Source organism: Mustela erminea, chromosome 2 (genome assembly GCF_009829155.1).
Source record: "Mustela erminea isolate mMusErm1 chromosome 2, mMusErm1.Pri, whole genome shotgun sequence".
NCBI lineage: Eukaryota > Metazoa > Chordata > Mammalia > Carnivora > Mustelidae > Mustela > Mustela erminea.
This window is the reverse complement of record NC_045615.1, coordinates 37882924-37896945: the sequence shown is the minus strand read 5'-3', so window position 1 is coordinate 37896945 and position 14022 is coordinate 37882924. Positions and strand designations below refer to the sequence as shown.

General features: G+C 38.4%; 1 protein-coding gene across 5 annotated transcripts in view; it reads left to right on the top strand.

Annotated features, from left to right (window-relative positions):
• Window positions 1–14022, top strand: part of RXFP1 (relaxin family peptide receptor 1) — a 100142-nt gene that overhangs the window by 45329 nt on the left and 40791 nt on the right. For 4 of the 5 annotated variants that reach the window (XM_032332674.1, XM_032332677.1, XM_032332676.1 and 1 more), the window contains one exon: window positions 13475–13573. In XM_032332674.1, the coding sequence (XP_032188565.1) occupies window positions 13475–13573 (99 nt within the window). Of the gene's footprint in view, window positions 1–13474; window positions 13574–14022 lie in introns of those variants that run through there. The other variant, XM_032332678.1, reaches the window with a different exon arrangement.

Here is a 14022-nt window from a genome sequence, read left to right as displayed (position 1 = left end):
CATCTATCCTGATATCATCTCTCTTCTCCTCCTTTTTCTTTTTTTTTTTTTTTTCACTCTGTGTGTACATACATGTGTTTGTGTTGTGTTGAGGTACAATAAGGTAGACAGGGAGAGAAGAGGAATAGGATTAAGAAGAAGAAAAGAGGGGCTCCTGGGTTGCTCAGTCAGGTAAATGTCCAGCTCTTGGTTTCTGCTCAGGTCATGATCTCAGGTATTGGGACTGAGGCCTGCCTAGGGCTCAGCACTCAGAGGGCAGTCTGTTTGTCTGCCTATCCCTGTCCTTCCCTGCCCCCACTCCCACCTCTCTTTCCTCTCTCTCTCCCTCTTCTCTCTCTAGAATAAATAAATAAATCTATTTTTTTCAAGATTTTATTTATTTATTTGTCAGAGAGAGAGAGTGAGAGAGCAAAAGCAAGGGGGGCAGCAGAGGCAGAAGGAGAAACAGGTTCCCCACTGAACAGCCCAAGGTGGAGCTTGATCCCATCCCAACAGGATCATGACCTGGGCTGAAGGCATATGTTCACTAACTGAGCCACCCAGGCACCTCAACTAAATAAATCTAAAAAGAAAGAAACGAAGGAAGAAAGGAAGGAAAAGGGAAAAGAGAAACAGCATCAAAAACTACACAGTGTGAATTTGTTTGACCAAAATGTTGCAACCAAGGCCATATACAGTGAACCTCTTAAAATAGAGAGCAGTGGTGAGGGACAAAGGATTAGCCCAGGGCCCTAAGCCTGGGATTTTAAGCACTGCACTATCAGTTAATGGTTAAAAAAAAAAAAAAAAAAAAAAAAAAAGCAGCAGCACATTAAATAGTTCATTTGTTAAAGTTCAGTTTAATACAGGGCTTGCTAAGAACCAGAGGGAATGAGGAGCACGTGGGTGGCTCAGTGGGTAAAAGCCTCTGCCTTAGGCTCAGGTCATGATCTCAGGGTCCTGGGATAGAGCCCTGCCTGAATAGGGAGCCTGCTTCCTCCTCTCTCTCTGCTTACTTGTGATCTCTGTCAAATAAATAAATAAAATCTTTAAAAAAAAAAAAAAAGAACCAGAGGGAACGAAAATCAACATCTACTGGCACTGGCCCAACCCCTGATCTCATAAATTTCCTCACAGCAGTGAAACACTAACCACAGAAACAGCCCTGTGTTCTGGAATGCTGTCACCTCACCTGATTTCCATGGCTGTTTTCTGAGGTCTGGGCCACGTGTCAGGGACATGAACTTGAACATGGGGTGTGTACATCCTCCTCCTACAAAGCCAATAAGGCGCTGGCAGGCTGCAAGGAGAAAGTCTTCAGACCTTTGCAAACCACTGCGTCCCTTGCTCTGTAGATACATAACAAACTTGCTTATAAAAATAATTACTGTCTCAACATATCCAGAGCCAAATGATTTATCTTACTTGTTTTATCTATAACATTTATAAATGTGTAAAAAAAAAATCATGTGAAAATTAATTTGTTTTTAAATTAATTTTTAGTAATATTTTAATGATTTACAATGCTTTCACTGATTCCATAAGTAACAATAGCAATGGACATAGATTCCAGTTGATAACTATTTCTGGTTGTTATTTTAATGAATTTTTGTATAGTTCATACAATTCTGATGTAAGAGCCTCGATGAAGGAAATGAAATAGAAAACAGAAAAATAGGTAATAAACAGCAATAACTAGGTATTTAAAGCCGACATCACACAAAAGTTGGAATTCTATAGGTAGACTATCAACTGATAAATCATGTATTTGGCCTAGAAAAGAGAATATGAAAATAATTTTATTATTTTCACTCCTCAGTAATTTTTAGTAATCTGTTACACTTCAACTTCTTAGAAGCAGTTTTCCATCTATAAATGGAGATGACAATAATGATCAAAGAGATTTATGTGGACAAAATAAAGTACCTAAGGTAATTGCTAAGTACAAGTTTTCTTAGTGCTAAGTGCTGATACTCAGTTTCTCTGTTAAAAAGGGGGAATCAGTGGCTCAGTCAATTAAGCGTCTCCCTTCAGCTCAGGTCATGATCCCAGGATCCTGGAATCAACTTCCGCAACAGGCTCCTTGCTCAACTAGGAGCCTGCTTCTCCTTCTGCCTGCTGCTCCCCCTGTTTGCACTCTCTCTCTCTCTCTCTGACAAATAAATAAGTAAAATCCTTTTTACGTTAAAAATAAATAAATAAGGGGCACCTGGGTGGCTCAGTGGGTTAAAGCCTCTGCCTTCAGCTCAGGTCATGATCCCAGGGTCCTGGGATCGAGCCCCACATCGGGCTCTCTGCTCAGCAGGGAGCCTGCTTCTCCTCTCTCTCTGCCTGCTTCTCTGTGATCTCGTCTGTCAAATAAAAAAATAAAAAATCTTTAAAAAATAAATAAATAAATAAATAAAATGGGGGAATCAAATCTCTCACAGAATTTTCCTTTCTTATACCCAAAGATATGAACCAAGTTTTTAAAAGTAAAAACTTGCCAAAAAGCCAATAAACACAGCCAGACCAGGAAAAGGGGATAAGACAATGTCACAAACCAAAACCTGACAGCCAAGGAAACAAATAGAAAATTCTGCACTTAATCTTAGCCAAAAGGCTGAGAAGCAATACAAATAGTTCTGATGCCCAGAAGAGTAGTATATTTTTTTTTGTAAGGCTCATGACTTTGTCCACAGAACCCACATGGGAGATGCAGAAAAATGTTGAAAAGTGTCATTTCTGTAGCAAAACCACAAAAGTCAACTACACTGAAGCTCAGAGTTTCAGAAAAAATGCACTACTTTGGCATCACTCATGAGGTGCCACTTAAGCTCCCCAAATGCTGTAAATGTCCAGTCACACTTAAACCATATTTTAATCCAATAATTCAAACAGTCTCTGTATCAGGGTTTAACACATAAAACAGTTCCCATTATAGGTATGTTGAACAGAAATCATATACTTAGAAAATTCCCAGTAAGGCTATAAGAGTGAGCGTCAGCAAGTCTCCCATTTGCTCCCAAGCAAAATCTTTTGGTATGTCAATCTTCATTTTTTTAAGTACAACTTATGCTTGGCTCCTGTGGTGTGTTTATAATAGGCTGGGAGTCAAAGAAGAAGCTCAAAATGTGGGACCTGGAGAGACATCACAAGTTGTTTACCTCAAGTAAAGTAACTAACATGTCTCCAACTACAGTCATGGGACCAAGGATGGGAGCTGCTTATGCTGATGGGAGAGGTTGCATGGGGTTGGGATTTGGAGTATTCAAATTCAACTCCACACATTTAAATGTCTCTTTACAGTTCAAAGGGTCTCTCTCCTCCCAAATCAGCATCCTGATGTTCACTTAAAGGAGATAACAACACAGGAATTGGGCTTCTACTGTAACCTTGGTAACCCATTGCATCAGATTCTATCTGATTTGAGGTTACATCAACTCTGAGATCACAAGAGATTAGATTATCTTAGAGTGGTCATGGAAGATCCCTGATTCTTTGAACTTTTTTGAACTAATAGTGTTAAACTCTGGGCTTCTCATTTCCTTGCATTAATCTCTCCAGGACATCTCCATAGCTGTCTTATTACAAAACCCTTGAAATTCCCCAGTTTCATTCTAATGATTTACCATAAGAACAACTGTGCCAGAGTGTAGCCTTCTAAGAAGCATGTCATGAAGAAGCCATAAGTGATCATTTAAGTAACTTCTTTGTCACAGTGTTCCATAACCTTTGAGAGTCCTATTTTCTGATAGTAACAGTATTGCCTTTATCTTCAAAACCAGCCAGGTCAGATCATCAATTCAATGTTTCCATCCTTGAGAGTCTGTTATCCGCAATCCCCTCTGGGAGAAGGAAACAGAAACCACTCTAGATTGGGGTTTGCAGAGGGAGCCCTTAAGAAAAAGAGATTTCATACAAAGAAGAAGGTGTTCGTAGAGTTGTAAAGGCTATAGAAGCAGGAGTCAGGAATGGGGAAAAAAACCACAATCATTCCAAGTTCAAGATCAGGAAGCATCTGCTGCTGTTGCCACTAGTCACGAGTGTTTCTCTAGTGCTAGTCATCTATTTACCTGTGAAAAATGAACGCTGAGCCTGGCTTCAGTAACTGCGCCAGCTCATGCTAGATACCCACAGGACCGGTATCTCAAACTTCCAGTCTCACTTGCATGCATCCAAATGGTAGAAACTTATCTGTAACAAGAACCCTAGCTGCTCGAGTTCTGGAAAACATAGATTTAAATTACCAACTTCCAAAGAACACAAAAGCATTCTAAACCCACTATAGAAAGAGGAGGATCAAACTGCAAAAAATCCACCCTGGTCTCAATAACTTGTCTCTATTTGTCTATACAAGCTCAATCTTTCCAATTTCCTCCCTTCTTCCTGTTTCTCTGCCTGAAATGTCATCCTCATCATGGGAGAGGCTGGGGAGGCACCTTGAACTGGTTCCTTGGTATTTGATGGCTGGTATTTGCTGTTTGTAAGATGTTGTTCCTGGCCACCTAGTTACTGGTACCAAGCTGGGATCTCATGCTGACGTCTGTGGTTGATAAACTTAAGGGCCATCGCTTATCTCCCTCTGAATTGAGATACCATTCTATTACTTTGCTACCTTTATTTTGAAGTCAGACAAATCAGACAAAAAAAAATTAGATAAAATAAAGAGTTTTAAATAAATAGATAATTATATACTTAACAAATAAATTATTTTATATAATAATTATATATTATTAAAATATATATTATAATTATACATTAACTATATATAATATATAATATAATTATATATTACAATATATTAATAAATGAAATTAATAAAGTCAGACAAAATAAAGAGTTTTAAAACTAATGAAGCATGCTAAAGGAAGGAGAATATTTTAAAAACAATGTTTAAATAATCTCTCCAATTTTTCACTTTTCCTGGGATTTCTTTATAAAAGGAAGTCTAATTTTACAAGTATAAATAGCATTTATGGTACTATGCATTTCCTTTTCCAAAGATGATCTTCATGGAGGCATTAATGAGTGTGAAAAAATAAGAAAATTACCAGGAGAAGAGGAGAAATCATACAAATTATATTTCATCAGACATGAGCAAATTCCCAGAAATTTAACCTTTCAGTTTCAGGCAGTGTGATAGATTGTGGAGACCATTCACCAATTCAGATAATTTAGGAGGAGTAACAAGATTATATAGAAAAATATAATGAGTTGCATTTTAGAAATGTTGAATTTGAGATGCCCGTAGTAAACTGAGCATGTATTATCACAGTAGAAAAAGTGCAGGCTGGAGCTGTAATTTGGAAGTCCTCTGATCAGAGTTGGAACCATGGATATGATCTAGACAATGTCATCAAATCCATGCAACTATACAAAGTTCTAATATCTGGGCGCCTGGGTGGCTCAGTGGGTTAAGCCGCTGCCTTCGGCTCAGGTCATGATCTCAGGGTCCTGGGATCGAGTCCCACATCGGGCTCTCTGCTCGGCAGGGAGCCTGTTTCCTCCTCTCTCTCTCTCTGCCTGCCTCTCTGCCTACTTGTGATCTCTCTCTGTCAAATAAATAAATAAAATCTTTTAAAAAAAAAAAGTTCTAATATCTGCATTCAAGTCTCAGATTTGAATTACATATCTATGGTAGAAATAATTTATAAAATCAGTGCTAGATTTGGGACACCTGTGTGGCTCAAGTCAGTTAAGCATCTGCCTTCCCCTCAGGTCAGAATTCCAGGATCTTGGGACCAAACCCAGAGTTGGACTCTTTGCTCAACAGGGAGCCTGCTTCTCCCTTTCCTCCCCACTCCTGCTCTCTCTATCTTTGTTGCTATCTCTGTCTCTCTCTCTCTCTCTCTCCCAAATGAATAAATGAAATCTTAAAAAAAAAAAAAAATCAAAGCTAGATTTAACACTAGTTTATAAAAACAGGATAAACTTTATAGTTTTTATCAACCACTCATATGTTTATGCATCCTTAAAGAGTCCTGACAACATTACCAAAAAATTTTAGAATCTCTGGAAAGGATCACACTTGAACTCTCCCAGTAAGGTAAAGGCTTGTGCCATCTGCAAAGACCTCCAGAGAAGCTGTCCCTACACCCCCATTCATAGTCTATTTTATCATGTGATTGGTTTCATTTTCCCTTATGTATAAAAATAACTAAAAGGTCATAAGGAATTCTGTGAACAAAAATTATTTTCTTTCTTTCTCTCAAGAGAAAGACTTTTACTATTTTGAGGGTTTTTAAATGATACAGGAGTTTAATATCAAAATCGGGAAATTTGGATGAGAAAATATGAAAGCATTCAGAGGAGAATTTGTCTTTTTTTATTTTTTTTTTACTTTTTTATTTTTTTAACTTATTTATTCATTTATTTATTTTTATTGACATCTAATATATTATTTGCTTGAGGGGTACAGATCTGTGAATCATCAGTCTTACAAAATTCACAGCACTCACCATAGCACATACCCTCCCCAATGTCCATAACCCAGCCTCCCAATCCCTCCCACCCAACCCCCAGCAACCCTCAGTTTATTTCCTGAGATTCTATAAGAGTCTCTTATGGTTTTTCTCCCTCCCTCGTCCCATCATGTTTCATTTTTTTCCTTCCCTAACCCCCACGACCCCCAACCCTGCCTCTCAAATTCTTCAAATCAGAGAGACCATATGATAATTGTCTTTCTCTGATTGACTAATTTCACTTAGCATAATACCCTCTAGTTCCATCCAAGTCGTTGCAAATGGCAAGATTTCATTTTTTGAAATATATATATATATGTATATATATATATATATAAAAAACTTCTTCTTTATTCAGTTATCTATTTTTTTTAAAGATTTTATTTATTTATTTGACAGAGAGAGAGATCACAAATAGGCAGAGAGACAGACAGAGAGAGAGATGAGGAGAAGCAGGCTCCCCGCTGAGCAGAGAGCCCCATGCGGGACTCGATCCCAGGCCCCTGGGATCATGACCCGAGCCGAAGGTAGAGGCCCAACCCACTGAGCCACCCAGGCGCCCCTATCCAGTTATCTATTGATGGACATCTAGGTTCTTTCCATAGTTTGGCTATTGTGGACATTGCTGCTATAAACATTCGAGTGCATGTGCCCCTTTGGATCACTACATTTGTATCTTTACGGTAAATACCTAGTAGTGCGATTGCTGGGTCATACAGTTGATATTTTCAACTTTTTGAGGCAATTTTATGCTGTTTTCCTGAGTGGCTGCACCAGCTTGCATCCTCACCAATATCTTTCATGTCCTGACTTGTTAATTTTAACCATTTGACTGGTGTGAGGTGGTACCTCACTGTGATTTTGATTTGTATTTCCCTGATGCCGAGTGATATGGAGCGCTTTTTCATGTGTCTATTGGCCATCTGGATGTCTTCTTTTTAGAAATGTCTACTCATGTCTTCTGCCCATTTCTTGATTGGATTATTTGTTCTTTGTATGTTGAGTTTGATAAGTTCTTCATAGATTTTGGACACTAGCCCTTTATCTGATATGTCATTTGCAAATATCTTCTCCCATTCTGTTGGTTGTCTTTTGGTTTTGTTGACCCTTTCCTCTGCTGAGCAAAAGCTTTTGATCTTGATGAAGTCCCAATAGTTCATTTTGCCCTTGCTTGCCTTGCTTTTGGCAATATTTCTAGGAAGAAGTTGCTGTGTCTCAGGTCGAAAAGGTTGCTACCTATGTCCTCCTCAAGGAATTTGATGGATTCCAATCTCACATTGAGGTCTTTCATCCATTTTGAGTCTATTTTTGTGTGTGATATAAGGAAATGGTCCAGTTTCATTCTTCTGGATGTGGCTGTCAAATTTTTTCAACACCATTTGTTAAAGAGACTGTCTTTTTTCCCCATTGGCCATTCTTTCCTGCTTTGTCAAAGATTAGTGGACCATAGAGTTGAGGGTCTATTTCTGCACTCTCTATTCTGTTCCATTGACCTATTGGTCTGCTTTTGTGCCAGTACCATACTGTCTTGATGATGACAGCCTTGTAATAGAGTTTGAAGTCTGGAATTGTGATGCTTTCAACTTTGGTTTCTTTTTCAACATTCCTCTGGATATTCAGGGTCTTTTCTGGTTCCATATAAATTTTAGGATTATTTGTTCCATTTCTTTGAAAAAAATTGATGGTATTTTGATAAGGATTGACCTAAATGTGTAGATTGTTCTAGGTAGCATAGATATTTTCACAGTATTTGTTCTTCCAATCCATGAGCATGGAACATTTTTTCCATTTCTTTGTGTCTTTCTCAATTTCTTTCATGAGTACTTTATGGTTTTCTGAGTACAGATCCTTTGTGTCTTTGGTTAGGTTTATTCCTAAGTATCTTGTGTATTGGGGTGCAATGGGATCAACTCCTTAATTTCTCTTTCTTCTGTCTTTCTGTGGTGTATAGAAATGCAATTGATTTCTGTGCACTGATTTTATATCCTGACACTAGCAGTTCTAGCAGTTTTGGAGTGCAGCTTTTGGGTTTTCCACATAAAGTATCATATCATCTGCAAAGAGTGAGAGTTTGACTTCTTCTCTGCTGAATCAGATGCTTTTTATTTCTTTTTGTTGTCTGATTGCTGAGGCTAAGACTTCTAGTACTACGTTGAATACCAGTGATGATCGTGGACATCTGTGCCATGTTCCTGACCTTAGGGAAAAAGCTCTCAGTTTTTCCCCATTGAGAATGATATTCACTGTGGGTTTTTCATAGATGTCTTTGATGATATTGAGGTATGTGCCCTCTATCCCTACACTTTGAAGAGTTGTGATCTCAAGAAAGGATGCTGTACTTTCTCAAATGCTTTCTCAGCTTCTATTGAGAGGATCAAATGGTTCTTGTTCTTTCTTTCATTAATGTATTGTATCACACTGATTGATTTGTGGATGCTGAACCAACCTTGCAGCCCAGGAATAAATCCCACTTGTTCGTGGTAAATAGTCCTTTTAATGTACTATTGGATCCAATTGGCTAGTATTTTGATGAGAATTTTTGCATCCGTGTTCATCAAGGATATTGCTCTGTAATTCTCCTTTTTGAAGGGATCTTTGGTTTGGAGATCAAGGTAATGCTGGCTCATAAAATGAGTTAGGAAGTTTTCCTTCCATTTCTATTTTTTGGAACAGTTTCGGAACAGGTATTAGTTTTTCTTTAAATATTTGGTAGAATTCCCCTGGGAAGCCCTCTGGCCCTGGGCTCTTGTTTGTTGGGAGATTTTTGATGACTGCTTCAATCTCCTTACTGGTTATGGGTCTATTCAGGTTTTCTATGTCTTCCTGGTTCAGGTGTGGTAGTTTATATGTCTCTAGGGAAGCATCCATTTTTTCCAGATTATCAAATTTTCTGGTGTATAGTTGCTCATAATATGTACTTATAATTGTTTGTATTTCTCTGGTGTTGGTTATGATGTCTTCTCTTTCATCCATGATTTTATTAATTTGGGTCCTTTCTCTTTTCTTTTTGATAAGTCTGGCCAGGAGTTTATCAATCTTATTAATTCTTTCAAAGAACCAGCTCCTAGTTTCGTTGATTTGTTCTACTCTCCTTTTGGTTTCAATTTCATTGAATTCTGCTCTGATCTTTATGATTTCTCTTCTCCTGCTGGGTTTAGGCTTTTTTTGCTGTTCTTTCTCCAGCTCCTTTAGGTGTAGGGTTAGGCTGTGTACTTGAGACCTTTCTTACTTCTTTGTAACGTTTGTATTGCTGTATACTTTCCTCTCAGGACCACCTTTGCTGTGTCCCAAACATTTTGAACAGTTGTGTTTCTATTATCATCTGTTTCCATGATTTTTTTCAATTCTTCTTTAATTTCCTGGTTGACCCATTTATTCTTTAGTAGGATGCTCTTTAACCTCGATGTATTTGAGTTTTTTCCAAATTTCCTCTTGATTTTGGGTTCTAGCTTCAGAGCATTGTGGTCTGACAATATGCAGGGAATGATCCCAATATTTTGGTACCGGTTGAGACCTGATTTGTGACCCAGGATGTGATCTATTCTGAAGAATGTTCCATGTGGACTAGAGAAGAATGTGTATTCTGTTGCTTTGGGATGAAATGTTCTGAATATATCTGTGATGTCCATCTGGTCCAGTGTGTCATTTAAAGATTTTATTTCCTTGTTGATCTTTTACTTAGATGATCTGTCCATTTCAGTAAGAGGGTGTTAAAGTCCCCTACCATTATTGTTTTATTGTCAATGCATTTCTTTGATTTTTATATTAATTGATTTATATAATTGGCTGCCCCCGTGTTAGGGGCATAGATATTAAAAATTATTAGACCTTCTTGTTGGACAGACCCTTTAGGTATGATATAGTGTCTTTCCTCACCTCTTATTATAGTCTTCAGCCTAAAATCTACTTGACCTGATCAAAGGATGTCCACCCCAGCTTTCTTTTGATGTCCATTAGTGTGGTAAATTGTTTTCCACCCCCTCACTTTAAATCTGGAGGTATCTTTGGGTCTAAAATGAGTTTATTGCAGACAGCATATTGATGGGTCTTATTTTTTTTTATCCATTCTGATACCCTGGGTTTTTTTTGATTGGGGCATTTAGACCATTTACATTCAGGGTAACTATTGAAAGATAAGAATTTAGTGCTATTCTATTGCCTGTAAGGTGACTGTTACTGTATATAGCCTCTGTTCCTTTCTCATCTGTTACTTTTAGGGTCTTTGCTTAAAGGACCCCTTTCAATATTTCCTGTAGGACTGTAAAAGAATTAAAAATTCTTTAAATTTTTGTTTGTCCTGGAAGCTTTTTATCTCTCCTTCCATTTTCAATGATAGTATTCCTGGTTGCATATTTTTCTCATTTAGTGCTCTGAATATATCATGCCAGTCCTTTCTGGCCTGCCAGATCTCTGTGGATAGGTCTGCTCCCAATCTAATAGTTCTACAGTTTTATGTTACAGATCTCTTGTCCCAAACTATTTTCAGGATTTTCTCTTTGTGACTGAGACTTTTAAATTTTACTCTTAGATGACGGGGTCTTGACCCATTTTTCTTAATTTTGAGGGGTATTCTCTGTGTTTCCTGGATTTTGATGCTTATTCCCTTTGCCAAATTAGGGAAATTCTCTACTATAATTTGCTCCAAGATACCTTCTGCCCCTCTCTCTCTTTCTTCTTCTTTAGGGATCCCAACTATTCTAATATTATTTCATCTTATGGTATCATTTATCTCCCTAGTTTTCCCCTCATGGTCTAGCAGTTGTTTATCTCTCTTTTTCTCAGCTTCTTTATGCTCCATCCTTTGGTCTATATCACTAATTCTCTCTTATGCCTCATTTATCCTAGCAGTAAGAGCCTCCATTTTGTTTTGTTTTGTTTTAATTTTATTTATTTATTTGACAGAGATCACAAGTAGGCAGAGAGGCAGGCAGAGAGAGAGAGGAGAAAGCAGGTTCCCTGCTGAGCAGAGAGCCCGATGTGGGGCTCTATCCCAGGACCCTGGGATCATGACCTGAGCTGAAGGCAGAGGCTTTAACCCACTGAGCCACCCAGGCACCACAAGCCTCCGGTTTTTTTTTTTTACGATTTTATTTATTTATTTGACAGAGAGATCAAAAGTAGGCAGAGAAGCAGGCAGAGAGAAAGGGGAAAGTAGGCTCCCCAGTGAGCAGAGAGCCCGATGTGGGGCTTGATCCCAGGACCCTGAGACCGAATGAAAGGCAGAGGCTTAACCTACTGAGCCAACCAGGCACCCCAAGAGCCTCCATTTTTTATTGTACCTCATTAAAAGCTTTTTTTATTTCAAATTGGTTAGATTTTAGTTCTTTTATTTATCTGGAAAGGGACTTTATTTCTCCAAAAAGGAATTCTCTAGTATCTCCAATGCTCTTTTTGAGCCTACCTAGGACCTTGATAATTGTCATTCTAAATAAACTCTAGTTCTGACATCTTGTTAATGTCTATATTGAATAGGTCCCTAGCCATCAGTACTTCCTCTTGTTCTTTTTTTTTTTTTTTTTGAGGTGAGTTTTTCCACGTTGTCACTTTATCCAGATAAGAAATACTAAAAAGGTAACAATGACCCCAGAAAATTATACAATATCCAAATAAGAAGAGACCCAAAACTGAGGGGAGAAGAAAGGAGAAAAAAATAGTGAATAGAACAGGGCCATTCATAGACTGGTGAATAGAATAGGGCCACACATTTGATTTTGGGTGTATTTTGGTCTTTTAGAAGAAACTGCCTCCCCAAATTTTAAAGAAAGAAAAACTTTCATATATATATATATATATATATATATATATATATATATAGTCAAAAATAAGGATAAACATGATGAAGGGATGGAATAGGAGTGCTCACCCATCACCCAGCCTGTGACTGAACGTTTCTATCTCTGGCATATAGCCCCATTTGGAGCTTTCAAACCCAGCAGACTCCTGCAGCGTGCTCCCATGCCACTCCTCCCACAGAAGGAAGTGGTCTCCCTGGATCTGCCACTTGTATGGTCTCTGCTCCAAGAGCAGTGGCCTGACTTTGCCTCAGATCAGGGTTTAAGGTAACCCCGAGCTGAGAGCCCACTCCTCAGCTCTGTCTCTGTGGCTGGATTCCCTGCTTTGATACCTGGGGGTTCTGCAACACTCAGACACCCCTGGTGTTTTTGTGACCCCATGCATCGTGAGACCACACTGTCCGCACAAGGGCTGCACCCCCGGCTTAGCCTCTGGAGTGACATCCCTCCGTGGAGTAGACTTCTAAAAGTTCTGATTTTGTGCTCCACTGCTTCCCGGGAGCCACCCCCTCCCCCTGCAATTTATCTTCCTGTATATCGCCTCTCCCCATGTCCTATCTTCCAGAAAGTGGTTGCTTTTCTGTTCCTAGAATTGCCGCTCTTTTTCTCTTTGATCTCCTATTGAGTTTGTAGGTGTTCAGAATGCTTTGATAACTATCTATCTGAACTCCTGGGACTTGATGATATTTAGGTCTCGTACTCCTCCACCATCTTGCTCCTTCCCCTCCCCATCCAGAGGAGAATTCCTCTTAAAACCATCCCTGACACCATAGTGCCCTTTAAAAAAAAAAAAAAAAAAAAAAAGGAATGCAATCTTGCTGAGCATGTTATTTTTTTCTTCTTTTCTTTAACAGCCATGACTGTCTATCCATGTCAACACACCTCCAACATCAATTTAAATGACAGAAGAAGATTGAAGGAATCATAACTAATAATCTAGGAACAGTGTGCTGTATTTCAGTACTTAAGAAAGTACTGTTTCTTTAAATGTGGTTCAAATACTACTTGCAGAAGACTCACCTACAGAAGAGGCACCTACAGTGCCCATAGTGGAGACTTGGGGACACATCTCAGACCTATAAAATCAGGACCTCTGGGTGGGGGAGCCAGAAATTTACATTGTCAACAAGCTCCCAGATGATGTTTATCTTACTAAGTCTGAGAATCTCTTGTTTCTTTTAAAGAGAAGAACTATTTTTCCCAACACACCAGATTCTTTCTGTTTTCTTAAACTTTTCTGCCCTCTGATTTTTATTTTAGGAGACAATAATGGATGGTCTTTGCAATTTGACAAGTATTTCGTCAGTTACTACAGAATGACTTCCCCATATCCCTTTGAGACACAAACATCGGAATGCTGTAAGTAATCAAAAGGATTGAGTCTCCTTTTCCATGAGTTCATAAAAAGATACCATGTTTTCAAAAGTTGGATCCAACATATTTGTTTGAAAAGGTTAGCTATAGTCTTCTAAGAGCAAACTCTATTATACATGCAGCCTTAATTTGGGGATTTTATTTAAAAGTGACTCAAGGATCTTAAGGATAAAGGCAATATATCATGCTAGATATTGTGAACAAAATTAATGTCCATCATCCAAGATTACTACTTTATGTCCCTTTTTCACAATCATAGGCTCTGATACCAAGGAAATTGTAGAAAAGGAAGAGCAGAGGAGCTGTTCGCATTTTAATGTCTGCAAGTGAAAAAGCTACTTTAGAACTACAAAAAACCTCATTAATTATAACCTGCTATGCTTAGTCACATACTGAAAACCTCCAAAAACACTGAAGGGGTGGTGGGAGGGTAC